This window comes from Anopheles merus, chromosome 2L, assembly GCF_017562075.2.
Source record: "Anopheles merus strain MAF chromosome 2L, AmerM5.1, whole genome shotgun sequence".
NCBI lineage: Eukaryota > Metazoa > Arthropoda > Insecta > Diptera > Culicidae > Anopheles > Anopheles merus.
Genome location: NC_054083.1, coordinates 53,172,930 through 53,200,621, shown reverse-complemented (window position 1 = coordinate 53,200,621; position 27,692 = coordinate 53,172,930). Strand labels below are relative to the sequence as shown.

General features: G+C 48.0%; 4 protein-coding genes across 17 annotated transcripts in view; 2 read left to right on the top strand and 2 right to left on the bottom strand.

Moving 5' to 3' along the window:
* Window positions 1-27,692, top strand: part of LOC121594746 (CLIP-associating protein) — a 155,301-nt gene that overhangs the window by 125,209 nt on the left and 2,400 nt on the right. Inside the window, exons 1-18 of one of the 13 annotated variants that reach the window (XM_041918359.1) lie at window positions 10,478-10,667; window positions 14,398-15,562; window positions 19,592-20,919; window positions 20,995-21,182; window positions 21,669-21,719; window positions 22,535-22,765; window positions 23,413-23,538; window positions 23,916-23,936; window positions 24,379-24,507; window positions 24,725-25,170; window positions 25,239-25,669; window positions 25,744-25,987; window positions 26,060-26,147; window positions 26,393-26,485; window positions 26,667-26,943; window positions 27,011-27,207; window positions 27,282-27,423; window positions 27,491-27,665. In XM_041918359.1, coding sequence (XP_041774293.1) covers window positions 15,371-15,562; window positions 19,592-20,919; window positions 20,995-21,182; window positions 21,669-21,719; window positions 22,535-22,765; window positions 23,413-23,538; window positions 23,916-23,936; window positions 24,379-24,507; window positions 24,725-25,170; window positions 25,239-25,669; window positions 25,744-25,987; window positions 26,060-26,147; window positions 26,393-26,485; window positions 26,667-26,943; window positions 27,011-27,207; window positions 27,282-27,423; window positions 27,491-27,665 — 4,359 coding nt within the window. In that variant the 5' untranslated portion in view covers window positions 10,478-10,667; window positions 14,398-15,370. Of the gene's footprint in view, window positions 1-10,477; window positions 10,668-10,865; window positions 10,883-11,633; window positions 13,677-14,241; window positions 14,261-14,397; window positions 15,563-19,591; window positions 20,920-20,994; window positions 21,183-21,668; window positions 21,720-22,534; window positions 22,997-23,412; window positions 23,539-23,915; window positions 23,937-24,378; window positions 24,508-24,724; window positions 25,171-25,238; window positions 25,670-25,743; window positions 25,988-26,059; window positions 26,148-26,392; window positions 26,486-26,666; window positions 26,944-27,010; window positions 27,208-27,281; window positions 27,424-27,490; window positions 27,666-27,692 lie in introns of those variants that run through there. The other 12 variants (XM_041918361.1, XM_041918360.1, XM_041918362.1 and 9 more) reach the window with 12 other exon arrangements.
* On the bottom strand, window positions 3,173-16,992 carry LOC121594760 (WD repeat-containing protein 61). 2 transcript variants are annotated; one of them, XM_041918402.1, is made up of 6 exons: window positions 16,882-16,992; window positions 16,643-16,815; window positions 4,701-4,842; window positions 4,321-4,630; window positions 4,013-4,251; window positions 3,173-3,954 (listed from the first exon to the last, which is right to left on the bottom strand). In XM_041918402.1, exons 3-6 carry the CDS (start codon window positions 4,701-4,703, stop codon window positions 3,496-3,498), a joined length of 1,011 nt encoding a protein of 336 aa, XP_041774336.1. In that variant the 5' UTR covers window positions 4,704-4,842; window positions 16,643-16,815; window positions 16,882-16,992; the 3' UTR covers window positions 3,173-3,495. The 2 variants fall into 2 exon arrangements, with proteins under 2 accessions (XP_041774336.1, XP_041774335.1); XM_041918401.1 differs by having other exon boundaries at window positions 16,875-16,986.
* On the top strand, window positions 4,989-6,068 carry LOC121594766 (protein NDUFAF4 homolog). The gene is made up of 3 exons (XM_041918409.1): window positions 4,989-5,224; window positions 5,301-5,392; window positions 5,496-6,068. The coding sequence occupies exons 1-3, from the start codon at window positions 5,080-5,082 to the stop codon at window positions 5,829-5,831; spliced, it is 573 nt and encodes a 190-aa protein (XP_041774343.1). The 5' UTR covers window positions 4,989-5,079; the 3' UTR covers window positions 5,832-6,068.
* LOC121594764 lies at window positions 6,679-8,823 on the bottom strand. Its single transcript, XM_041918407.1, has 2 exons — window positions 8,362-8,823; window positions 6,679-8,273 (listed from the first exon to the last, which is right to left on the bottom strand). The coding sequence occupies exons 1-2, from the start codon at window positions 8,525-8,527 to the stop codon at window positions 7,750-7,752; spliced, it is 690 nt and encodes a 229-aa protein (XP_041774341.1). The 5' UTR covers window positions 8,528-8,823; the 3' UTR covers window positions 6,679-7,749.

Here is a 27,692-nt window from a genome sequence, read left to right as displayed (position 1 = left end):
GCTAATGCTGGCTCTGTTGAAGTCTCCTAACCAAACACGCACACCACACAGACACGACGCGGACTACGGTGTTCCGTTCGCGAAATTTACGCGAGCCCTGCAACTGCACCGACCACGACGCAAACGACAAACACGAGACACGGTCAGGACAGAGGCCAACAGGCATGAGAAAACGCGAAACAACGACTGTTTGTAAGCGCCATGGAAGCGTTCGCTCTCGGGACGGGGTGCGTGCTTGCCGTGGTTCCTCGTTCCACCCTTGCCCACACAAACGCTCCCTCTCCTCCCCACTAGCTGCAGTTCGTTCAACACTCGTCGGGTCACTGTGTTGGAGCATAAAAGCTTTCGTTAAGCTCCACGAATCCGGCCATGGGCTAGCACACACCGAGCGGCTTCAATGTTTGTGATGCAGTGCAGCGCTCTTTTGGAAGAGAAAAAGAAGTATTTAAGGCTTTTAAGCAATAAGTTTTATTTTGACGCTTTTCAAAATTAAAATCCAATCAAATGTTGAAATCCTTTTATGGAAATTATACAAAATATACCACAATTGCACAAAATTCTTCCCGCAATTGACGTTACACCCTACAGTGTGCACTGTACCTGAGCATTCCACGAAGCGCAAGTAACAGAGATAGCAGGAACAACCCCTCATTCCGCGGGCAAGCATGTGTTTGCTAAAAAGAGATGAATGTCACTGCACGAACTGAACACAGCAACTGCGTACGAGCGAAAGAGATAGCTTGTGAAAGAGAGAGCTTACTCTCGCACGCACACCAAGCCGCTGGAACACGCACACTACAAACGGTCGCAACATAAACAACGTTGGATTAGTGTCGACATAAACGGGTTTTATGTCGACTGGGCTGTTTGGTAGCAAAAAAGCCACAACAACTACGACTGATTTGTACGGAAATAGAATAAATATTTAGAGGAAATATTCAACAATCTGATGCCGAGTTGTTTGGGTTAATTTATTGTTGTTTCGAGTTATAAAAAATGGGATTTTATGTATATTTTTTTAAACGAAAACAATGAACCTTTCCAGCGTTGGCTAAATTGTACCTTTAGAACAAGAGTTAATCAATCCGATCTCGGTGGATGAGCTATATTTTCCTACACAAAAGCCTCTGAAGTAGCATGCAGCAATATGCACACATCAAACACATTCTCACAGACACGCACACACACACTCTCACAGATGCAATCATTTCCAACGGTCAAATCGAATCTTCGGCGCTGCTAATTATCTCAAGTGGACATTGAACATGTCCCGAAGGGCTTCCACGGCAGCAGCCAGACTGTTTTGCAATTCGAATTCAATTGAGCATGTTTTATTGTTTTGCGACTTTGGCTTAGAATATTTATGAGCTCAGCTCAGCCTCCGCCAATACCGATCGAAACCGATGCGACACACCGGACGGACAGAAGGGGAGGGTGGTTAGAAAACAAAGAAAACCCTTCCAAATGAGCATAAAAAGTGGACCGTTTTCGGAAGGGCCTAACCAGAAGCCTTCCACCACGACCAACCAAACGCACACACACACTCACGTACAACGCAATTAACCGTTGCAGCTTTGAATTGCGAATCGCATCGAGCAAACCGACCGACGGGGGGGTTGTGGGGGACTCGGTCTTGAACTAGGAGGGAATTAGTCATCGGTCGGTCGGCTGGACTCCGTTTGTGGCGTAGTGGTGTGGCAGTCGGCCGTACATCATGTGCGACTGTAAACAAAAACAAAGCCTGTAACTGCACACCACATGGAATGCATCTAAGCTGCCATGGTAACGTAGTGTGCGTGTAAGTCGTCATGCGGGCATACGCACAGTATCTGCATTAGGGTTGCGCAAAAGAGAAAAAGCACATGGTGGTTGTTACGCTTTTGAGACGCAAGATTTGATGTTGAGAAGTAATAGAATGTCTTACAATTGAATTGAAATTTTGGACTATTTTATACTGCTCAATCAATAGCCGTAACAAAATGGTCGTGCATTATGCGATTATGTTTACTACGGTGAACTTTCATTTTCATTTTTTACATCCGTTCGTTAATTCCTGCCCACACCCCCCCCTCCATGTGGTCGTCCCGTCGTACGGTGTAGCGTATCACTTCGACTTAACTATATCCGTACTCTGACCTCCTGCAACCCTCCGGCCGATAGGTTTCTTGCCGTTTTGTACTTTCCACGACCTTCTGCACAAGTTTACATCATTACTGACTTCCTCTCCTTCACCTTCCCATTGGACGCTTGACGACACCGGAAACGAGCTGCATAATATTAGCACATACTTGTGCTGACCTTCCCTTTTTTTCTTCGGGCTTTTTGGTTTGGGCTCCGCTCAGAGTCCCTTTCCCCTTTTCTTTGGGATTTTTGGGTGTCACTGAACTTTTTGTCCACCGCAGGGAGGGCGATCAGATGTGAAATGGTCTCGAAGGGAAGAAATCAGTGGCCTATGAAGTGTAATTCCATTGCGGAGACAAACATTACACGCCTCAAGCCCCCACCCCATTTGGTCGTCCGGTCCTTGCTTGGTCGCGAATGATTTCGAGATGGAATTCGACAGACCCACGGTACTACACCCTCCGGGCATTGGGGCGAGAAGTTTTAGTTTGACGATATCCTTCGAACCTTTTTTTTTCTCCCCCGACTGCCGTTCCCTTGCACTGTAGGATTGGCCAACTGTTGGGATTTTTTCCCTCCCCCCCTCTCTTTCACAGAAGCACAGAAATGCATGAGAAAATTCGACCCATCAGTGGTTTCTGTTTGTCGAAATGGACGGAAAATAGCCACTTTTGGCGGGGGGAGGGGAGAGGGAGGCAGGCGGCCCTACGAAAGGGCAGGAGGAAAAGGATCACTTTCGTTTTCCACAACTTCCCATTGGCATGGGACGGGCACGGGAGGATATTAATGAAGTGCGAACAAGATTGATTTATGTATGAGCGGTAGCGTCCGGCCTAATGTAGTCTTTAATATTGAATGGTTGTTACAAATATAGCCCCACTTGGAAACCAATACACGGAGGAGGTTTCCTTGCAGGTCAGTACAAAACGATCCATTTTGGAACCATTCCAGGTGTCGTCCTTGCTGTGGTTATGAAGAGGTGTAAGCGGTTTATGCACAAAATTAGCTACGAATTGGGTAAATTTATTCAATTTGACATTTTTTATCCTTTTCTGCAATCAAATGATTGACTTTATGGTTACGGTTGGGTATATTTTCAACAGAATTTCACTAGTATTGTTATTCTTTCCTGCCAGTGAACAAAATATTCCAGTATAAAAATGGATGTCACGTACGTTGCCGTTGTACCCATGTCAAATTATGCCAAGTTGTGCCAATTCCTACCGATTCTCAGTTTCATCCCATTTTTCTATAAGAATTCAATTTAATTTATCTCCTTAAAGTGCCAATTCCAATAGGACGTGAAACAAACGAACGTCCCAAACTAATTCTTGTTGGAGATAAATGCGTGAAATGGAAAGAATTTTATTAATCTCACACAACGTTCGGTGGACAGTCGTACATGTTTATACACTTATCTTCCGACACCGAGATGACGTTCGCACTGTCCGGGCTGTACCGTACGCCCCACACCTGATCCGCGTGCTCGGTAAACGTGTGCAGACACTGGCGTTCGGCAACGTTCCAGATTTTGACCGTCTTGTCGCTGGAAGAGGAGGCGAAATTTTTCCCATCTCCCGAGAACGATACCGACAGCACCCAGGACGCGTGGCCGGACAGCGTGCCCACCACGTCGGAGTGTGCCACATCGTACAGCTTCATGTGCCCATCGTCCGAAGCGGTCAGCAGCATTTGGGAGTCGGGCGAGAAGCACAGACTGCGCACCGACATGGCGTGGCCTTCGAGCGTTTGGGCCACCTTGCCCGCTGCCACATCGAAAATGTTGATAATGCCATCGATAGCACCGCTCGCAATGTACTTGCCATCGGGGCTCTGAAATGGGTATTACATGAAACTCTGCCTTTTATCGTCCCTTTCCTCAAATACTTACATATGCAATGCTGAGCGTAAATTTGCCGTTCTGTGGATCCAACACCTGTTCCGCCTTGCCCGTTTCTACACTGTAGAGCGAAATCTTTCCCTCGTGCGAACCGGAAATGATGTACTTATCGCATGGTGAAAACGCCACCGTCCACAAATCGACCGGCCCGACCGAAATTTGATTCATCAGCTGCCCCGTTTCCGCTTTCCATATGCACAGGCTTGAATCGAGCGAGCTGCTCGCGATAACTACAAATGAAATCATGTTTTATAACATCATCCTGTAACCCTTCCAAGTTCTACCTCCGCGTCACTTACCTTCCCCACTGGTGCTGACATCCACCGACACCACACCGAGCGAATGTCCGGTGAAGGTGTTTCGAAGCTTAAATTTGCTCCGATCCGGCAACACGTCCCAAATCTTCACCGTATCATCGACACCACCGGTAACGATGAAATCTCTGTACTCAGCCAGCGAGCCACTGGCGTCCTTTTTGCTGGCCGTGGAATCCCGTGAGTTGTCATCGTTTTCGTCGTCCGCACCTTCCGGGCGCACTTTTATTCGGCCCCAGGCGCAGGACCAAATGCTTTCCTCGTGTGCCGCCTCCTCTTTGTGTAGTAGAGAATACTGAAATATTCGACAGAAAGGTGTTTAAATAAAGAAAACCCCATATAATCAGCAGCTAAATGGAGCTTACCATGTTTCGCGCCGGCTAAATTCGTCCTTTGTTTTGTTATTGTGCTATGACAGCTGCCCGGTGAAAACGTTTTGTCAATCGATGAGGTGATTGTCAAACTGCATCGAACTCTATTATCACGATTTAATTCATGAAAAATGCCCTAAAATACAATAATTTCAGCTCTTTTGAAATGCTCTTCACGTAATTTAATATTTTTTGTAAAACTAAATGGTTTAATTACTAAAAATCGCTTCAAACCAACAACGTAAACAAACCGTCCGCCGGTTGAAACGTCAAATCACATTTTCTCGCTGCCCATTTGTCAAACCGGGTATATTTACGCAATCTGCTGATATTAAACACAAAATTTGGATGTGCTGTAAGCTCTGCACTTAAAATGGGTAAAGCAATGTCCGTCGTTGGACGGCAGGTGCAACGATTCAATGTGGAAAATCGGGCACAGAAAGTGATATCGCAAGCAAAACCCAAACCGGCCCCAAAGTTTGAATCCAACCTGCGAGATTTGGAGCGTGTGCTCAAGGGTAAGGAACCGTGCGTGTGTGACCTTCTTTGCATATCCCGGTGCTAATTGATTTTTTCTCCTACACCACTGCACAGATCATCCAGATATTGTCGAAGAGCAGAGTCGTAAGAATGTTCAGTTGGATGAAAATCTGCGCCAAGTCTACGTTACCTCAAAGGATGTGATGGTACGGTGACAGAGGCTCCCTCCCGACGTCGTTCATATGATTATCGGTTTTTATTACAACACACACAAACGCACGTGTGTTCTTTCTTCCGTTGCATTTTCAGATCGATCCTAAGGCTGCTCAAACGCAGGACCCTGATAAACCTCTTCCCATAAACCGTACCACCGTGGAAGAGTACGAGTTTGGCCATCTCGAACCGCGTACCGTCACGAAGGGCCGTTGCACGCTGCGGCAAGCGGTACAGTTTATCGGCAACCATCAGACCGACCCGCAGCAGTGGACCTCGGCAAAGATAGCGGAGTATTACAACATGAAGGAACCACTAGTCAAAAACATACTCGATCACTTCAAATCGTTCGAGGTGCATTTACCCGACAAAAACCTCGAACGGCGTAGGGTACTAACGCGGGCGGCAGAAGGCGCGAAACAGATCGAATAGGGGGAAAAATAGAAATAAATCGCGAATAACAAACAAACAATCGTACAATCGGTAACCTTTCTTGCTTGCGCTGGCACTCCGAAAATGTTACCGTCTTAAAAATATAGACATTTATTGAAATTTATCACAGAATACATATTTTTGGTATGACGAAAATTATGGCTCATTAAATGTACTCAAACAAAATGATGAGGAAACGACCGAGAGAGGGATAAACAAAAGAAGGGTGACAAAAACAATAAGGAACAATACGCCTAATGATATGGGAAAATGCACACGGGGATAGGAAGAAACCACGAGTTAGGTAAGTGTAAGTAATAGTTCTTCGTGCGCCCTGCCTTCAAATGCTACAATTCCTTCTCTTATTTTTGTCCCTTTTCGATTTCGTTCCCCCTGATGCGTGCAGTGATATGGCTGCTCCTCTGTAATGCATTTAGTAATGAGTTCGTGTTCTGTTTCTGTGCGTTTTGATACTGACTGTACACATTCCCCGTCATCCTCTCGCGTTAGTCCTTTAATCTCATTCGATAGCTAAAAGGAACCTATCGTACGAAATGTTACAGCTTCCCACTCTCTTTTGCTTACGCTTTTGTTTTACTCCTATGTCCTAAATTATTGTTTATTAATGTTATTTAATGCCCTCCGGGAAGGAAGATCAAAATCTCTGATGCAAATCTTTGAGACCTCCTGGGCTGATGACTTAGGTCAAACCCAAAGTAGCCCAAAATAGGCGTTAGAGGTCCTTGAAGTTAAAACTATCCACACTTATCCGCGCTTCTCGATCGTTCGTTACGGCAATCTCTAAATTCTTACAACTTCCACGTATTTCCTTTTCCATTCTTTTTGGTTTTTGGTGAAAGTGTGATCAAACTCACACGCTACACTATCTAATTCCTCAAAAAGACATTTGGTTTCTGCTGTTTCAACGCACTCTTGCCAAATTCCACTGGACCAACACAACTCTGTTTTCAATAATTCTCTTAACTGCTAATTCGCTTTCAAATAAGAATAGGTTTTTTTTGTCTCCATTTGGCAAGATTCTATCTTATCCTCTGCCCGTGCTGCAGCTCCCAGCTTCTTATCAGCGTTCCTCTGCCTCCCCCTCTGCCTATTTCTCATCGCTATCGATCTTCTACTCCACTATCTTACGGTGTTGTGCGTATGTGTGCGATCGGTTCCGACCATCCTCCGCGCCTCAATGACTTAGATTTTAGACTTATTTCTTCAGTACATCACCCCGCGGGATCGCGCTCTTCTTCTCGTTAAGGAACGTAGGTTGCAGCAAGTTCGCGCTCGATAAGGGGGGCGATAATGTAAAAACAAGCACATCTATTTAAATGCACACCCTTCCTCGGCATGGTACTGTTCTCTTTGGCGTTCTCAAAGCCTGCCCGCCTGTGGCTCAAAGCCCACTGCTCTCATCAATTCGTCGTTGTCGGTCGTTGTTGGTTTTGTTTAGTTGATTAAGGGGGTCGTTAGTAACGAAAAGGAAGTTGTGATGTGGAACAGTGAAAGAAGAGAACAGAGAGTGAGAGAGAAAGAGAGAGAGAGAGATATTTCGGTTACGCATAATGGTAATGAGTCGTCGATTATTGAAGGGTTTGTCGGCAGAAGGGATATAATACCGTGGTGGTACTACAGGAGAGAAGGGGGATTAGAGGGCGGACAATCTACGCTAAACAGAAAATACCAATAAGCACATCGAACAGCCGCTACACACACTCGCTCTAGAACGACATGCTTGCACCGAGACACGACCTCTCAACCGTGGTGCTCTACCGACGGGGTGACTAGTAGGGGGTGAGGTGCGAAGGGAATTAGTGGGGCACAAGGAAAAAGAAAGGATAGAGAAGAAAGAGAGAGAGAAGAGAGAGAGAAGATGCTGGTTGGTGGTTGTTGGGTTCGGTTTGCTTTCGTTTTAGATCAAAGGCGGATCATCGGAATCATTACCTAGCACCACGTCCTCGTAGGCCGGCCGCCTTCGGTGGCGGTTCCGGTGCGCGAGGAACCGTTGCCGTAGCCGGGCCCAGAGATCTGTACGCTTCGCGAGGATGGCACTGCCGATCAGTATCACGACGAAGGCGAGTGGGATCAGCACGCCACCGAGGATGTGATGAGCTGCGACCGGTTCCCGCAGGGGCAACTGTCCCGCCTTTCCACCATCTCCTTCGGCAGCAGCTCCGTCGCCCGGCGCCTTGCTGCTATTGCTGCCAGGTCCTCCGTGCAGAGAGGTTGCTTTGGCGCCGGTTTCGTCCGGCAAACAGTACGTAATGGAGGCAGCGTTGGTGCTCGGAACAGGCATGGCTGGCGGCGGACTGCTGGCAGAGGCGTTCTTCCCGTGATACGCGGCATTCAGCTTGTAGCCGAAAAGACAAACACACTGACCCTTATCACATGACGCATTCGGGGGACATTGGTCGAGCACATCCTCCCGACAGGCAACTGCTGGAACAGAGACAGTGGATGAAAAGAACTGAACAAATAGTTCCGGCTGGTCACGAGATGCCCCTCCTTACGGAGCGATACCTACTGTTGGTGCTACTGTTGCTTCTGGCGCTACTGCTGCTGGTGCCATTGCTCGCCACATTACGGGCACTGACCTGGGCACTGTCGCGCGGATTGCCTCCTATCGACGTCCGGAGCTGTAGCGCGAACACATACAGCACCAGAAGATACAATCGGCGATCCGAATGCATGATTTTCTTTATTGTGCCACCTTCCGTCCACCACCTGTGCCCGCCTAGCTACCTTTCCTTTGTACACGACGCACTACTGGTTTGTTTATATGCCGAATCGGAAAACTAGTAAAGAAAACACTCTACGAGGCGGCAAACTAACAGCGTACAGCGTGTGAAATGAATTTTAGATCCTGTTTCCCGTTTGGTGTGGTCGGAAACACTCGGCACGGTTGCTGTTTTACGATTTTTTCGTTATCATTATCGTCTGTGGCGAAAGAAGAAAGAGGCGACCGTCGTTTTTCTTTTTGACTGCCAAAGCGATTCCCAGCTAACAAAAACCGTCAACCACTGTCCCGTCTGACAGCCCTGTACAATTGGACGCTTATCGAACGATGATGTTTGTCCATATATTTAATATAAAAAAGTGACAACTAAACCCACAATAATGAGACTGGTAAACTTATAAAATTACTGTTCTCTTATTTATCAATTAAATTTGCTGATTGTAAACAAAACTTGTTGATTGGGTTCGACGAAATCTGACAACTGAATTGGATGGAAAAGGAATGAAAGGCCCGAAGTATCTGCTATTTAATAGCAGTGATAAATCTTGAGCAATAACGAGTGGCCTACAATTCAACAAAAATTCGTGTAATTCCAACAACTTTTGAAAACATGCAGCAACGCAAAAAGATGCACGTAAACAATTGCTTAGCAAAGGTAACGGCTTGGTGGCAACCGGGATCAGTACTCAACCCGCCACTGTCGCCGCGCGAGCGTACAGCCAGAGTGACCAGAAATACCGATGTATACCGATGTATCTAGGGGTTGAAGGAAAATATCTCAATTTTTTAATCATTGAACTATAAAACTCAGCCAAACAATCAAATCAATCTTAATAATCCAGCGAAAATCAAATGACAGCACGAACAATAAAATCGTATCCAATGGAGCACTGCTGCGGCCCTAGGCGGTAGCGTGGAGCCCCGAGAAAAAGAACTTGTCACCACTGAGAAAAAAATGTGCATCTTAGTCCTTCTTTGGCTTAGAATTCCTAGTGCAATTTTCTGATCGACATTTCAGAAAGACCTCCCAAGTGCCACAAATCCACTAAACGACCACTAAACGGCTTCTAAACGACTCAAGTTCTCTACCTAAACGGAATATAGAAAGACTTCGTTTAGCAGACGCCAAACGACTCATGCATTCTAAAAATAGCAAAAAAGCTGGTGGCGCTATCTGTTGGTGGGATACCCCAACCAGTTGAGCTTCATCGCTTGGAGGAGAGCTTTCTCATTTCCTCTGTACTGTTGTATGGTTTCGCATTGAAGTTATGCATCGCTAGAACTAGAACGGCGATACGATTGTTTAAATACTAAACTCCAACGGAAACCACCAGCACTGAAGCAAGTGAGATTTGAGCAATGGTCATTGGTGTTGATACCCACGTATCTAACCACACGACCATTTATATAGATTTTTGCTCAGAAAGTTAGAAGGCTATATAGGTCATAATAAAATGCAACTTGTCGAAACACATTGCAAGAAAAGGATAGCAATATAATGATGAGTTGTAATACGCCATCTATTGATCAAACCAATGAAGCTGTGGAGCTTTCATTTTTTTTCTATGGATATTCAATTTTCCAGTCGTTTAAGCTTAATCTGTGGCGCTTGGGCTTCTTTTGTGTAACCGCTGAACCAAATCTAATCCATATCCTAGATAAAGAATACATATTCTCGTGAGATGGAACTTTCATTTTGCCCATTAGCATCCCCCCCCCCTCTCATCCCGCTGAACACTTCTTTCGCTTCTACTTCTTTAAACTCAGTAAAGTTTTGAGTTTTAACCTACCGAAAACTACCGATAAAATTTTGATGCGCCTACCGAAAACCGCCAAAATAATCTGGCCACACTGCGTACAGCGCACGCACACAGCCGCAACAGCGCAAGGGAATGCTGCGTACAGTGTGCAAGCGACGGAAACTCGAAAACTAGCGCATAGTCCCCGTGTGTTGGTCGTGTGCGTTTGCGAGCAAGAGGTTTGCAAGAGAGCTGTGAAGTGAAAAAATAGGTTGATTCTTTGGTTGGCAAAATGTTGTCAATCGGCAGATTCCGGAACGGTTAAGCACACATTCAGCAAACCGGAAGAAAAGTGTAAGTTGTGCCGTGCTTTGCCGCAACTCCTCGCCCTGCTCGGGAGCAAAAGAGACGCATCCGGATGGCGAAGGGTCGCACCCCCCGAGTGTGTGTGTGTGTGTTACGGAAGAAATTGTGTGTGGCTGATGGTGTGGTGGCATGGTGGAAGCGACGACGGTGGCCAACGCCAACAAGTTCTCCTTTCATCCAGAGTGAGCGCAGGCTGTGCTTGTGTATGTGTGTGCGCGCGTATGTGCGCGTTGAATGAGCAAGTTTTTGAAGTTTTTCCCAAATGTTGCTTTTCATTCATCGTGCGAAAGAAGAAGAGGAAACGCCGTACCAGCTCAAGATGACCCCTGCTGGATGACACGGCACCGTCAGCCAAGTTCCGGCCAGTGCAGCTGTGGAATGAATCTAGCTCCAACCCACGACTTTCGGTCACATCCCGTTCGTTTGTGTGCCATTTCGTGAAACAATCCGTGAAAAAACGTTCGCACCCTCCCCCCTGTTGTTCCCACAGGCAGGGTCCTGTTGTTGTTGTTGCTGTTGCTGCTGGTTGGCGAAGCCCCTTCAGCCCCAGCAGTGTGGGAAGATTTAGAGTTGCGTGATTTTTCCAATGCGGGCTCGTACGAGCATATGTGTGCGTGTGCATGTGTATGTGTGTGTGTGCGGACGTATGAGTTGTGGGCCAAGAGTCTGGTGTGTGTGTGTACGTGCATTGTGTTGGCCCGGTGTTTCCGAAATGGTACACTCCGTCAACCAGCCGCAGGTCCGCGTAGCGAATTTTGGGCGAGATGGTGATGGATCGAATGTGTGTTTGTGTGTGTTAGTAAATTTGCGAAATTTCACTCGCCGCTGGTGTGTTGTTGTTGGTTTGGTTGTCCATAGACGGCCGCCCATATTATGACGTCGCAACAAAGTTGGCTGAGTTGTTGCTGTAGAGCTGTGCCTTGGTGCTTAAAACATGATAACCATTGATGTGCTGGCAGAAATGAACAGGAATCATTGTAATCGCACTCCCTGGAAGTAAATGACTCTCGCCCGTCATTTGCCAAGGGGGTGGAAAGTGGTTGTGTTTATTCGCTTGTTCTCATTCGTTTGTTGACGATGAAAATCAACCCAAAGTGCCAAATAGAGTCATTTTTACAACAATGGAGCAGTAGAGGAGTGGAGAGTGAAAATTTGGAGCCGCTAATCAAGATGGTGGTCCAATTCCCACCGACCGACCGATGACTGGGGTTTACTGCCTGGAAAAGTCGCCTCTGGAAGCATAGGGCCAAAGAGAGTTGCGCTGGAGGAAACCCTCTCAAACCTTCGACTCCTCCCTCCCACCGGGATGTTGTGTTGATGTTGTTTTTCTTTTCTTGTTTTTAGGGAAAGATGGAAAGTAACCAGCGAACATGTGGTGTGGTATGCTGGCCAAGTCGTTTTAATGCCTACAAGTCCAACGATTTCCATTGATTGTTTTTGTCGTTTTATCGTCGCGGAAAAAAACCCAAAGAGAAAAATCAAATGTTGCGAGTTACACCATTCCGCAGTACGTCACAAAACACATTAGAACACCGCACAACACATCAGCCTCATCTGGCACGGTGATGATGTCCGCCATCCCCCTATCCGGTGTTTTGTTTTATTTAGCAATGAAGTGGAGAATGTGTGGCAAAGCTGAAAGCAGCAACATGGGACCATCAGCTAACAAATAAAAAAACACACACAACATTGTGTGCAAATTGCCCACTTTCCACCCTACACGGGTCCCTTTTCTCCACCCCACAGTCGTAGGGGTTTGCGTAGTGAATACACGGCATAGTGCGTGCGCGTGTGAGTAGGCAGCCGCATGCAGCGCGCGCCCCAAACGGCCAATAAATGGAGCACGGGTTGCACTAACACACTGGCACGCCCAGAGGCCACCTCTGCCGAACTGCCTCCCTAATGCCCGCCGCGAACAGTGCAAGGCAAGGGGGGGGGGGGGAGGCGTTTGTCCCAAGGAAGAGTTTAGCCCCACACACGCGCACACAGTGACGGCCTCCTTCGATGTTGTTATGTAGCAGTTTCTGCCCTTGCAAATGCGTTACCGCGAAGGAGAAGGAGACGGTTTGTTGCTGTTGTGCCGTGGGACTACGTAATATCCCGGAATAAATTTGCACACGCAGGGGTGGGGTGCGGTTTGAACGACGGGAAGGAAATGCCCTTTCACGCCAAAACTCCACAAAAATGTCCTTTTTCAAGTGCAGGCTTGTCAACATTGCATTGTGGCCACTGGCAAGTAGCAAGTAGCCTCTGGATGGGACTCGGCAAATACATCTTCTTCCACGCAAACACGCACGCACACACGCGCGCGCTGTTCCGTTTTGACTGGTTTGACAAGGTTGTGTGTCTTTGCTTTATGCTTCAACCCCCCCTCCGCCCCGCGTGAGCGGCGTGATGCGTAATCGAAATGTAAATATTTATTTCCAACGATTAGATCATTTCTGAAGATTGTCAAAAAAAGAACCATCAGTGCTGTTGCGGCACCACGACCACCTCGTGCGGAAGCAATGTCACGACGACGGTGTCTAGTCTGCCGCCACTCTGGCACGGCCTTTCGGCAGACTTTTTCGGCGAGTTGGTATAGCTTAGGTACACCATCGCCGTTAGCGTTGATAGGAGTTGATGAGCAAATTAGAGGCCAGCGGGCTGTAAAAACACCTTCGATGGAGATATATGACCGAATCGTTTGCTGATGAGCGGGCAAGAGGCTCGCTAAGGTGAAATGACACGAGGTGTAGGTGTCGTAATTATCAACTTCAATTGCAACTGGCCTCCAGAATGGGTTGGGAGGAAGGCGGATGTTCAGCCTTTTTTTTATTTTATGTCTAACGGTTTGATGTTTTGATCTTGCCCCTGTGTCCAGTTCCAGCGGACGATAGAAGACCATAGGTTAATGGGTTTCAGCGGTTGTTTTTGTTAACCTTGATTGCTGTTTAGCTGATGATGCAATGGTCGTATCACAACACATGAAACAAAAACAGTTTAAGAGCGATGTTGGTGAGTGAACAGATTATTTTAGCTAATTTTGTCATACTTTTGGTATAGATTTTGACCTGATATGCAAATCACAAATTCTAGATCGATCTTGATAGTTGGAAGGTTGTATAATAGAACCCCCGGAGCGCCATGCGGATAGCTTTGGAATTTAGAATGGGATCTCTGCCAAAAGTTAGGCCGAGGCCGTGCACTGTGGGGTGTGGAAGTCGTTCCAACTAGGTTACTGATATGTGCCATACACTATCAATCCCTTTGGATCCCAAAGCCTTGGAATTGGAATGGAATTTGGTAGATTTTGCGCAAAACTCGATGACAAGAATTATGACAACTTTTAATCAGATTAGGATTGGTATTGAGGTATCGGACATTGGTGTACTGAAATTCTCACAAAAGCATGTGGTATTTTGTAATTGAAATGTATGGCTGACGTCATATAGGGTTACTGTAGAGTTTCTATTGACTCCTTGAGGGGACAGTGGAGCTATTTTGATCTCGTTCCAGAAAATCCATATAACTTTTGGCAGGAGCAAGTCAACGAAGCTGATTATGCGCTTCCATTCGTTCCATTCGCAACATCAATTAAGGTTTTTCGCAAAATAACATTACTAGCCATTACTCTAGTCTTCACAGATATTTGTGGAACTGCATGTCTATGATTGATTCAGTCTTGAAATTGTTATCGCCATACTTAATCTGCTTTCCATTTGTACTATCTTCACAGCAACCGCTTTGTTTATCTTTCTACATTTTCAAAAGTGAGCATTTTCTTCGCCACCGCTACTACTAGCCTGTTGCCGATGATGCCGAAGAATTTACAGTAAGCAAAGTGAAGTGAACGATCCGCGTGCGAATGTGATTCCCGTGACGAATTGTTTCGCGAAAATTCCTTTGTAAAGAAAAATAGCTCCGCTTCCAGGGGTCCGCGCGCGAGTGTGTGTGTGTCTGTGTGTTTAGATATTTGGCACGGCACGGCAAGGTGAGAAAGTGAGAGTTGAAGAGTCGATGACAAGTTCCAGATCTGGCCGCCGTGGGTTGAGATTTGCACGAAAGTAACAGATTGTAATAAAAATACCCCGACGGAGTGCAGAGAGCAATACAGCAAGATTACTTTTGCGAAGAAGACGACAAGTGCTTTCCTTCGCGTGCGTGTGTGTGTGTGTTTTCAGTGTGTTTTCCGTGTGTGTAAGCGTGCGTGATCGTTCGGTGTTTCCGGGTGGGAAACATTCACCCCTTACAGAACAAGACCGTTGCAACGGCAAGCTTAAAGGCATGAAAAAGTATCAATGGATTTATTAGTGAAACGAAGAAGAAAGAACGAAGAGAAAAGAGAACCCCGAACCGCGTGGAATCAGTGTGGTGTGAAGAGTTCATTGAATAAAATAGTCAACCGATCGTTTCGGAGAATTGGAGGTATAATTATGATCGGAATTTGGTGTTGAATTGAACTCAACCATCAGCAAATCAGTCACAACAAAAGGAAAAAGCGTGTGTGTGTGTAGGAGAGAGAAAGAGAGAGGCTACGAAAGGTACACTTTCGTGTCCGTGGGTGGGTGGCCTGTTAATTCGGCGGTATCCATCAATCAACGCAAAGAGAGTCGGTGCAGTAGAAGGCCGTCAACCCACAACACAAAAGGATCTGGAACGCGAAATTTGAGGCAAAGGACGCACACCGTACTACACCTGCGCGCACCAGGATGGCGTACCAAAAGCCGATCGACATCGACGGCTACGTCACGCAGATGGCGAAGGCGGACATGCGCGTGAAGGCTCAGCTGGCCGAGGATCTGGTGCTGTATCTGAGCGATTCGGAAAACTCGATCGAATGTACCGACCTCGGGCTGCTCATCGACGGGCTGATTCCGTGGATGACCGGAAGTCACCATAAGGTAGGTTGTTTTATTGCGTTGTCTCTTCCTGTTTGTGTCTCAACTCCCCTTTCCCATTCTCCCCTCACCCCACCCCATACGGTTGGTTGAATTAACGGGCGCGATAGTTCGATCCAAATCGGGTTCGATCCGTCGTGCTCGGTTTGATCGTTTGTGGAGGTTTCTCCAAACACAACCACCACACACTCGCACACACACACAGTCAGCAAACAGACCTGTGCCTGGTTTGACAAAGAAAAATGAGAAACATTTTAATGAACAGCGCACCTTTTACGTGCTCGGCGACGAACGGGTGGTGTGCGTGTGGCTGTGTGTGACTGGAGCTCCATTCCGGTGACGATTATGGCCACGACGATGACGCCAAAAAAAGGCGAGACACGGTCTCTGTCCCTGGAGCCGCGACTACTACTCTCTTTCGTTACCTGGCCAGTGATTAGAGAGAGCATCCCGCCCCGGCTGGTAGAGAGAGACAGAGAATGAGAGGGAGCAATTGGAAGACAGTGTTACGGGCGGTAAGAACCTTGTGTCACCGGCACAAGGGTGGCGTGGAGGTCGTGTGGGGGCCCCTTTCCGCATTTAGCCTACCCACACACACACATGACTTCCCCACTGTCATTGCACACGCGAACAGTGAGAGACTTAACCTAGCAGGCGGGTGTAGGTTCCACACTGTCCACAGAGGACCGCCAAAAACTCATTGCAAGCTAGCTGTTCGTGGTTCTACGCTGCCATATGGTTGAAGTTGGTCGAAAAAATCATGCCGATTGATCGCCGTGGGGCTCTGCTCCATACGGTGGTACACCTGCGCCGCCACCATCACGATGCTATAACGTCCTTTTAACCTTTGCGCTCGCCCTGTGTCCAAGTTTAGTGCGCGGTTGCCTGCGATGGTGAACCTCCCTGAACCGTGCACGCGTACACTTGCACAGCGAAGGATTAATAAACCTCTCTAGTGCCTGGTAGCCACAGAGAAAGATGCAGTGCACTGCTTGTACGTACGTATGTGAATGGAATTGCAATAAGCCGTTGGTATGAGTTTGTGGTGGACATATAATGAAGCCTTTGGCACATATCACTTACCAAACGGCGCCGATGAGGTCAGTTGCAACGTATCGAATTTTACGACCAAACCCTCCACTGGACGTAGGGAGATGATGTTGACTGGGTGGGGATTAACTCTGCATCTCTGTTTACCGTTCCGAGTCTTCGAATGTGTTCATGAACCCATGTTCCGCTCATTTTCTTCGCAATGCCTGAAACGAAGTACGTTTTTATTACACGCTCTTTTGAAAATATAGTCAATAAACTGTACAACTAACGGCAAAATGACGCAAAAATGAGTTTGCGTTGTACTGGGAGCGCCCAAATGGCCCTACCGGCCTGTGACGACACATGGGGCACTGCTTACTGGGATTTGATCCGAGATCATGCTCTGCAGTGTGTGTGTGTCAAACGAACAGCCCTTTTAATTGTGCATTTTCCCCATCGCAGTAACCTTCCACATAGCGAACTGTCGTCCAAAATATTCGTTTGCCTGACCACGATAAACCCCAATTCGAGTGAATTCTTGTCGTTGGGCTATCCGCTTGGAATTTAAAAAACATTTTCTTCTTGTGAAATTAAAAGTGAGTATATGTGTTGTGTCCCCCATATAGAAAACAAAAACAACAACGCACCTCTCCAGTTCCAACACTTGGTGCGGTGGTGTACCGACTCTGTGTCTGCTGTGTGTAGAGGATGTTGGCCTTCGCGCGATGGACAAGTTACTTAATCGAATCAGTTTTTTTAAGTGAGCAGCCAGTAACACGTTGCCGTCATCCCACCCCCGGCCGGGCGCGCGTCTGTGTGTAGGCGCGAACCGCGGGCTAAAGTGGGTTCATTTGATTTTGTGTGCGCTCTCCGAGCCGACAGCCGAGAACCTGAGGCGCTCACCTCCCCCGAACATGCCCGGTGGTGGTGTACGGCAATTCTTGGAAAGTAGATAGCAAACCCTCCGAACTCGCCCCCGTTACGCCATCCTGGTCGGAGGGAGGAGGTGTTCCAGCGGCGTTGTGGAAGCTTTTATGATACGGCACACTATTTTTGGAGGTCCAATTCCCCGTCATCGTTGTCCGTCCGTCCGTCCTTGATAAGCTATCTAGAATACAACACCTCGGGCCTACAACACGGCGTTCCGGGAGATGATAAGACGCGAAAAGGGGAAGCCGCACGAGACGGGGCCTTTTGCCTTTTTTCTGAAGGGAATGTTTTTGTTTTGGACGCGCCGCATCGACACATCGATTTGTCGGCGGCAAGCGAGTGAAATTTATCAATATTGCCTAGACATGTTTCTGATTCGATTCCACGCGGGCGTGGCGGAATGTGTGTGCGTAAGGAGTGTTGTAATAGCAGCAGTTCAATTTGATTGACTTTCGGGCTCTTCAGACTTTCTTCAGATTCAATATGTGCAACGCGCAATACATCTTTCAATAATATTTTGTTTCACTTTTTCTGAGGCGTATTTTAGGTTTCATTTCAAATCAGAATGCTTCGCAAAAGAATGGAAGACACGACCCTTCAAGCTGGGGGGAGAGTTCATCGTTCACCGTCGTCTTCATCGTTGAAGGAACAAATCCCACCCGAGATCACCGGGAACGAAGAGGGGGGAGGTGCAGGGGGAGTTGTGTTCCACACCCGTAACCTAAAAAACCATTTTCGTCACATATGAATGACGCCCAACCCGTCGTAACCGCAAGGAAGATCGAAGATTGTTGTCTTGCAGGCAGGCAGGCAGGCAGCAGCAGTAGCATTAACGCGCGCGATGGTCGCGGGTCATCGATCGCATATCCCGAGCGCATCCGCCCGTTGGAGAAGGAAGGGAGAAGCAGGTCGGCGACTCTACGCCGCCACTGTGCGATTTAAAGGTTTTTTTTACGATATTTTGCAGCACTGCCATTCGCGAAGCAATAGATCTTATTTTATAAATCAAACCAAATGGAGGAAGGAGGTCAAGGGGGGAGAGCAATGCTGCAAATGATTAGAGAATCGGCAGCAACAGCAGCCGCTCCGTTGCAACGGGTGGTGCAATAGTGTGGTGCGCGCACTGTTTTACGGCCTCCCAACTCGAATTGGTTCAATTGAAGGAAATGGCCGGTTGTTTCTTTAAACTTGCGGCCCGGACCCAGAGCGCGCGCGTGTGTGTGTATATGACTTGTTTAAGCGCTCATCTTCATTAGGGGAGCAGCGCACGTTTGAACAATGATGATGTGCGCAATCGGAGCACGGGAGTTGGTACTTTCGCTGAATGTACGAAATTTCGCTGTGAAGACAGCGGGCTGTGTCACTGCGATTGAAGCGCAGTACACCCCCAATGCCCCCCAAATTGTCCGCAATAATCTTTTTGTGCGCAATTTTGATGAGGTCGTCCCGTCCTAGGCTACGGCCGGTAAAAAGTGGTCAATTTTTGTTGGGTGAAGATGGGTGAAAGTTTGAATCGCAGCCAAAAATCGTTCATTTAGGTCTGAGTTGAGCGTTCCTCCTTTCCATGCCATACCGCACGGTTGTTGATTGCCAAACGACACACAAACCACGCGCTAATGGATTAGGAATTTGGTCGGGATCTTAAATCAGTTATCAGCTAACATGCTGTTGCTGTACTGCGGTCACCATCCATCCATCCATCCGGTTGCGATAAAAATCAAACTAACTTGATGCTCATCGTCTTGTTGGTCGTTATCTACTACTACAACTACTAGCCGCAAAGTAGCGCAGCGGCGGCAAAGGCACAAATGGTTTATCTTTATTAACATGACAGGCACTGATAAATGAGGCTCGGGTGCTAAGATCAACTGTTAGAGGGGCGCTCCAGTTAGAAGGGGAGAAATATTCTCGAACCAGTACTTGAGTCCCTTATTCATGGGTGGAATACATTAACAAGTACTTTAATGCTGCATCTTGTGGGTTCTTTTCCCTCCCATGAGGGGCTTAACTTTAATTACCATTAAATCGAGATTAATAACAATGAATTCTCACTCTCCTTCCATTTTGTAGATCGCACAGCGCGCCCTGGAAGCGTTTACCGAGCTGATCGTTCGCCTCGGCCAAGACTTTAACGCGTACACCTCGACCATCCTGCCGCATGTGATCGATCGGCTCGGCGACAGTCGCGACACGGTACGGGAGAAGGCACAGCTCCTGCTGCACAAGCTGATGGAGTGCCGTGTCGTGGTACCCCAGTCGCTGCTGGACAAGCTGAGCGTCTGCTTCAAGCACAAGAATGCGAAGGTGCGCGAAGAGTTCCTGCAGACGATCGTCAGCACGCTGAACGAGTACGGCACACAGTCGCTGTCGGTGAAGATGTACATCCCACCGATCGTCAGCCTGCTCGGCGATCCGGCGCCGACGGTGCGCGACGCCGCGATCCAGACGCTGGTCGAGATCTACAAGCACGTCGGCGACAAGCTGCGCGTCGATCTGAAGAAGCGCGAAGTGCCGCCGACCAAGATGGCCATCCTCGAGCAGAAGTTTGACGAGACGCGCAACGATGGGCTGCTGCTGCCGTCGGCACTGCAGGCAGCCCCGAGCGCCGCCGGCGGCGGTGGACACGACGAGCTGGACCGGGCCGCGGTCGTCGAGCGGCCAACGCGGCTGGTGAAGCGCACACCGTCGGCCACGCCGCGCAAGCCGCTGTTCGAGACGCAGACGGCCGGCTCGGGTGATCTGCTGCTAGCGGCGGGCGCCGTCTCGGCCGAGGTGTTCGAGGCGTCGTTCGAGAACGTGCCGCAGCTGACGATCTTCTCGCAGCGCGACATGGACGAGCACATGAAGTCGATCAACACGCTGATCGGCGACAACCGGGTGGACTGGGAGAAGCGGGTGGAGGCGCTGAAAAAGATCCGCTCGCTGCTGATGATCAACGTGCAGGGCTCGCCGGCCTTCGTGCAGCAGCTGAAGGACCTGTCGATCGCGTTCCTCGACATCCTGAAGGAGCTGCGCTCGCAGGTGATCCGCGAGGCGTGCATTACGCTCGCGTACATGAGCAAGGTGCTGCGCAACCGGCTGGACCAGTTCACCATCTACATACTGCAGGAGCTGATCAATCTGATCCAAAACTCGGCCAAAGTCATCTCGTCCGCGGGCACGATTGCGCTCAAGTACGTGATACGCTACACGCACGCGCCGAAAATCATTCCGATCCTGACGCAGAATCTCATGCTCTCGAAATCGAAAGACATCCGCAGCTCGCTGAGCGAAATGCTCGGCCTACTGTTCGAGGAGTGGCCGACCAAAACGCTCGAAAAGCACAACAGTCTGCTGCGCGAAGCGCTTCGGAAGGGAATGGCCGATGCGGACAACGATGCGCGGCGACACAGCCGATGGTAGGGATAGAGTTTGGCTCGAGTTTGGGAGGCATCTACACCTTCCACTACTAACGCACTTTCCATCCGTTGCAGTGCGTTCTGGAGCTTTCGGCGCCACTTCCCGGACCTGGCGGACAACCTGTACGGGTCGCTGGACATTTCGACGCAGCGCGCCCTGGAGCGCGAGCGGGACAATCTCGGAACAAACGGTACCAACTCCATGAGTGTTAGTCTACGTGGCAGCAACAGTAGCTTGAATTCTGTCTCTGGTGGGGTGATAAGTATGTGTTCAATGTCATTTCTATCTCATTTTCCACACCTCCCACATCCTGGTTCCATCTTCGCTTCCTCACATTTTGGTCATCCCATGGACAGCTCACATCGTTGCCGCTGAGAAGTTCACCAGTCTGCTGTGTAAACGTGTTGCAGATTTATTCCCCTTCCATTGACATTGAGTAGAACTCGATTGCACAGCTTTGTTCCTTGCGTTTCAAATGTGTTCTCCTTGTGCTCCCCGTGTCCAAGATTGAAAAATTATCCTCTAGTTCCTACCCCCCTTTCCTCCACAATGGAATGGACTAACCTCCACAGAGTCTCATCCTCCAGCTCAACAATTCATCTCTGTCGTTTTTACTTTTCTTTCATACACTCCCACGATGCAACAACACTCTTCATCGCAAATGGCAACTACTCACGATGCGATACAATCATGCAATATCCAAAATAAAACCACCACCCTCCTCATACCAAATACGCTCCATAAACAGAACGAAGACAATCGTCCGGGCTGCGAAGTCCCGCGACCGCACAACCTCCAGGTAATTCGGCAGAGGATCACGGCGTTCGGAAACTGCACTGCACTGATAGCTAGCTCCTTTGATTAGAGAGTGCGAAAAGCCTTGCTTTGTACAGCCTCTGTCTGTCACGTTTTCCCTCTTTAGTTTGATGGAGTAATTTACCCCGCTTCTCTGTCCCTGATTCTTGCTGCAACCTCATTATTGTTTCCTTTTACACACACTCTATCAATCCTATTTGCACCGTTTCCGTTTTATCTTTTGCGCCAAAGGAGTTTTTTTTTAAATTATTTCTTTATAAAACATACCGCTTGTGAAGTTCTGTTTCGTTTCTTAGTTGCGTAAAAGCGATAATAGTGTTAATGCGTTCCATTCCGCGTTTTGTGTGTATCGCTTTTGTTTGTAGTTACATTTATTATGGCGGTTCTTTAACCTTTTAAGTCTATTATCACATTTAAGTTCTACCTTTGGCTTCTTCTGCTTGCACACTGAATCTTGCCCTCGTTATGTTTCCCTCCTCTCTAGAGTGTAGAACCGCACGCACTAGCTACGGCATTAAATCTTGTCGACTTACTTCCTACTACCCATAATCAACTGATCGTAATGGCATTTGTCTTTTCTCTTTCACGCTGTCTATCTTCTCGTGCCCCGTCTGTGGGTTTGATTGAACTCATCCTACCTTTTTTCCATCTGTTCAACTGCTAACAATATGCAACAAACGAATCAATCGATCAAAATTGAAACAAACCGTCCGCAAAAAAAAACTAAATAACAAAAAACACCCGATTGGCCACCATCATCACGCACGACAACGCACCCACTACTGACTGGCGCAACAGTAAGCGCCACGAGCGTCAGTACGGAAAACCTCACTACGGTCCCGGGAGCCTCGTCATCGGCATCGTCGGCTGGCTCGACCCGTCTGCACCGGGCACCGTCGCTGCCCAGAACGTTGAATCGCAACCGGAGTGGCATACCCGTGGCGACCGCTTCCCGGGAAGCAGCCAACGCCGCGAACCAACAGGCCCAGCAGCAGCTGCAGCAGCAGGCGCCGGCACTGGTTGCCCGAGGTTGTACCGAGTTGAAACGATCGAGTGACGATATGATTGATGTTTGTGGCCTTCTTATGTGGTCCTAATTTTTCCCGTTCGAATCGAATGTTTTGTTTGCGAAATTCTTACGTTTTCTGAGGTTTTTTTTTTCTTCCGATTTGTGTACATAAATTTGGGTTGCGTTTGTTTGCTTTTTTGTTTTTTGTTGTCTTCATGATTGGTTATATTAAAAGATTACCTTTTCATGTGCGTCCTGTGCGTCCATCTCTTACGTGATTGTGTTTTGCGTGTAATAACGTTCTTCATTTGTCTCCTATCGAGTTACTAACATCCGCTTTCTTTCCGGTGATTATGTTTCCTTATTTCTTTTCTATGTTTAATATGTGTGTGCGTGTGTGGTGCGTGTTTGTTCCTTGCGCTGCCGCATGGTCTTTGAAATGGTCAGAACAATGAATCAATCCAATGCTCATTACTCAATACCACTCTGCTCATCTTCTTTTCTTCCCATCCTGCCGCCATATCTCATGCCATTTGTGTGTGTGTTGTGCGCTTGTATTGTTGCACGATGCGGCTGCTGCTCTGCGCGCTCCTCCCCACACAACTAATTCATGCTGCTGCTGCTGCGAACGCGACCATAACATCATCATCAACAACAACAACAACAGCGGGAGCTGCCGGCGGGTTTAGGAGCGTGTCCGCCGTCGATACTGCCGCTGCCCAGCGGGCCCGGGCCAGGGCACAGTACTCTACCCTGGCACGGTTGAAAGTGACCTCCGGGACAGCGTCTCTGCGTAAGTGCGACCAGTGAATTGCGTGTTTTGTCGTTTTATGATTAAAATTATGCTTTGTTTTACATATTGATAAGGGCTTTAGAAGCTTCTAAGTTTTAGTTTAAGTCTTCTCTTTAACTTTTCCTTCGACTAACGTTTGCCTTCTTATTTTGAATTCAAATATTGTGAAACCGTTTTCACTTGAATTGATCGCTGATTATCTGACCGAACCTACAACTGATTGCATGCGAATGTCTACCGTTGCGGTGTGTGTGTGTGTTTTAATGACGTGCAAACTAATCAATGAAACTGGCGATCCCAACAATTCCCCGTCCACTGTGATCGACACGACATGATCATGTGGCGTTATGATATGGTGGTATGGTTGAATTAACTAGAAGGACATTACGCGCAACAAGGTAAGCTGCTGAAGGAGGGCGATTAGTAACAGATTCTAAGACACATTTATAAAGACTCCCACCAACAATCACGAAACACAGTACTATTTTGGAACATGGCATTACATTGGCATTTTTAAAATTATTTGCATGAGCTTTAGCTGCATGGTTTTGTAATTGGACTTTGGAAAAAAGAGAATCATTCAAAAATATCTAGTTTTTATTTTGCTATTTTTTTACAACTAACATTCACAACAATTTCAGTTCAAAATGTCATACCGTTTCGCGACGATAAGGTCAACTGAGCACAATGCGCTCTTAACACAAACAAACAATAAAACATGCCATTATAGAACACGTTTTTTTGTTTTATCTCGTTTCCCTTCACAACTTTACGATCTTCACCCGTTCGTAACACTTACGTGTGCTCTGTTTGTTTCTCGTTGTTTGTTTATTTCTTCAGCACGTGCTAAAAAGACACCGTCATCAGCATCCGCCACATCATCCTCCGCCAGCAACACGGCCACACCACAGCAACCTCCGACACCGGAGCGCAAGATCCGATCGAGGGCAGGAGTATCACAGTCACAGCGTAATTATCACCTCACACAAAACTATCGTCCTAACCTACCTCCTCGTCTTTCCATGTGCGCGATCATCTCTCTTGAAAGCGGGCTGGAAAATTAGCATCCTACACTTGTCCACAAAAGCCTCTGTCACTTGTTGAGCGGCGAATTACCCTTGAACTAACATGGTTTGACTATTGTTGTTTTCTCTTTCTCTCTTCTTCCTGAATTGCCCTTATATAGCAACATCCAGAAGTACGTCACCTTCGAGCAAGCTGCGTGACATGTACAGTGGCGTAACGTCCATCTATCGACAAACGGGCACGGTGCCGAAAAAGGCTCAGTCCGGCATTCCGCGCTCGCTGGCAAACTCTCGCGAAACTAGCCCAACCAGATCGCATACACAGTTCGGTTCGCTGCGTCGCCCTGCCTATGGTACTAGCAGCCCCCGGCGTCCACCGCTGAACCCGGGCCGGCCAGTGTTGGCACAGAAAATCCTGCAGCAGAGCCGCGAGGCGGAAAATGCGCTGGCCGACGCACTGTCGCCCGGGGATGAGCACGATATGCCTTGCAGTGACTTTGCCCGGTTGGCTCTGCACCGGAAGATCTCGCGCGATGAGTCCGATGAAAGTGAAGCCTCCTCGGTGTGCTCCGAGCGCAGCTATGACAGTTATCGACGGGGCAATGATGTAAGTGTGCGCATTGAGAGAGGAAACCGAACGTTCCGTTAATGTTTTCTTTATTGCATTGTTCGCAGTCTTTCTCGTGGAACGGTTCGCGCACGCGGTTAGACAGCTCACGACAAGTGATCGACGATATCGACACGATCATCCAGTTCTGCGCCTCGTCGCACTGGTCCGAGCGTAAGGACGGGCTGATCAATTTGACGCAATACCTCAGCGAAGGCAAGATGCTGACGCAGCAGCAGCTCCAGTGCGTGCTGGACCTGTTCCGCAAGATGTTCATGGATCCGCACATCAAGGTGTACGCCCTGTTCCTGGACACCGTCAACGAGCTGATTCTGTCGCATTCGAACGATCTGCAGGACTGGCTGTTTATCTTGTTGACCCGTCTGTTCAACAAGCTCGGCACCGACCTGCTCGGTTCGATGCATGGCAAGATCTGGAAAACGCTTCAGCTCATCTACGAGTACTTCCCTGCAGATCTGCAGCTCCAATGTGTCTTTCGGTACGTCATGTCATGTCACTAAAACCTGTCACTCGTGTGTGCTAAATTGTGTCGCTTTGAATATCGTTTCACAGAATATTAGTCGACAATGCGCAAACGCCGAACGTGAAGACACGCCAGGCGACGCTGAAATTTCTTTCCCAGTTGGCCACAAGCTACTGCACGGCTTCCCAGTTTGTCGTGCATCCGCAAAACCAGCAGGTGGTAAACCTCGCGATCCAGAAGATCATACAAACGTCGCTTGATCAGAAGAGCATCGAGTTAAAGTCGCAGGCGCGCATGTGCATCGTGGCACTTTACAATTGTAATCCTTCACAGGTAAGGCAGAGGCGGGGAGGCGAAGGTGGTCACCCCGTGAACCGTTGCTAACTCTTTTGTCTTTCATTGCAGATGACTATGACTTTAGCAAATCTTCCAAAACAGTACCAAGACACGGCGAAAATATACATTCAACAGAACATGAGAAGAAGTACTTCAGGTATGGGTTAGAATCGGTGCTTGCGATAGCTGATCTAGAGTTTCATCTAGAATGTTAACAAATTACCTTCTACCCGGCTAGTCTGTTTAACCTCCTCTACCGTTGTTACGATAAAATCATACACATTTCTTCATAGTTCATCTAGCCGCTACACATTCTGAATCGTCAGCGAATGAATTGATGTCTTATTTTACTTTTGTACCATCCTGGCTTTCCCGGAACTCCTTTTTTTTTGGCTTTTATAGGAAACGATAGTCCATCATCTCCACTGTCGTCTTCGAGCCCCAAACCATTGCTTAGTCCTCAGCAGGGGCCGTATAGTTTACAGAACATCGCTAGTAAGTTACTTGTAGTTGTCGATTAGTTTGTACGCGTGACTTTCATCCGTCCAAATAATGTGTTGTGTCTGTTTCCCGACTGTGCTGTCTTTGTTATGCTCCGGGAATGGGCGGACCACGCAACTGACTGACGCAACTAACTGCCGTTGTTTTCCTTCCACTCACACACACACATACACAGGTCCTCGATCGCGACAGGCTTCGGTTGAGGCAGCGGCGGAGTCGATGAACACAGAGGAAGTGTACAAGAACCTTCGCAAGACCACGGCCGAGATACAGAACTACAGCTTCGAGAGCAAGCTCGACCGTGATGCAAACAGTAAGGATTCTGGCATTAGCCAGATGGGCGAAACGCACATGATGCAATCGATGACAGTGCTGGACGGTGTCGGTGGCCACGGCGTGTACGGGCTGGCATCGAACGGCATGAACGGCCATATAGGGGGAGGACTAGGAGGGTAAGTTTGTCGTTTAGTGCAACTTGATTTGCTATTTGAATTCCACTAAAACGTTACTCTTTTGCAGGCTGGAAAAGGACGATTCATGCAACGGTTCCAAGACACAGTCAGCCACAACAACAGAGTCCAACACACCGGAAAACACCGTACGGTTGGATGGTATGGATCTGGCCCACAAGACGATAGCACAACAGCAGCAGATGCTTCAGCAGCAGCGTCACCAAAGCTACAGCCGTGCCGAGAACGGTGAACTAATACTGGACAGTAAGTGTCGAACGAGTGAGTGAGTTGTAGGGCGCCGTGATTCACGACTAGCATATGTTACACTTGTTTTGCAGAGGGTGTGAAAGAGAACGATGTGATCAAGGCTGCGATCGTGCTGACACTCCAGTCGGCACCGGAGACCACGAAACAGGTGCTAGAGAACCTGCAAATCTGCATCAAGCATGGTTCGTGCGACCTACCCATCAAGAATTTTAAGTAAGTAACGTTGCAGATAGAAAGTTTTGTATATTTTGTACTAAATTGTTTACCACTTTCCCCACAGAGCAATCATGAAAATGTTGCTACATCTGATGGAATCGCAGAACAACGATGTGCTGATCGCATCGCTGCACACACTCGGCCGTATCGTACGCAGCACGGAGATGAAAGCTTGCTGGAGCAACTTCCTGGAGCTGATTCTATTAAAAATAATAGACTGTTATAAAATTAGCAAAGAGGTAAGGCACACCACCATTCTTGCGACT

Excerpts from the sequence above, each read along its gene's own strand:
- LOC121594766 (XM_041918409.1), top strand. The coding sequence starts at position 5,080 with ATGGGTAAAGCAATGTCCGTCGTTGGACGGCAGGTGCAACGATTCAAT. Across the intron at positions 5,225-5,300 it reads TTTGGAGCGTGTGCTCAAGG|ATCATCCAGATATTGTCGAA; the intron begins GTAAGGAACCGT and ends ACCACTGCACAG. Across the intron at positions 5,393-5,495 it reads TTACCTCAAAGGATGTGATG|ATCGATCCTAAGGCTGCTCA; the intron begins GTACGGTGACAG and ends TTGCATTTTCAG.
- LOC121594764 (XM_041918407.1), bottom strand. The coding sequence starts at position 8,527 with ATGCATTCGGATCGCCGATTGTATCTTCTGGTGCTGTATGTGTTCGCG. Across the intron at positions 8,274-8,361 it reads AAGCAACAGTAGCACCAACA|TTGCCTGTCGGGAGGATGTG; the intron begins GTAGGTATCGCT and ends CTGTTCCAGCAG.
- LOC121594760 (XM_041918402.1), bottom strand. Across the intron at positions 4,252-4,320 it reads TGTCAGCACCAGTGGGGAAG|TTATCGCGAGCAGCTCGCTC; the intron begins GTAAGTGACGCG and ends TTTCATTTGTAG. Across the intron at positions 3,955-4,012 it reads TTACGCTCAGCATTGCATAT|AGCCCCGATGGCAAGTACAT; the intron begins GTAAGTATTTGA and ends TACCCATTTCAG.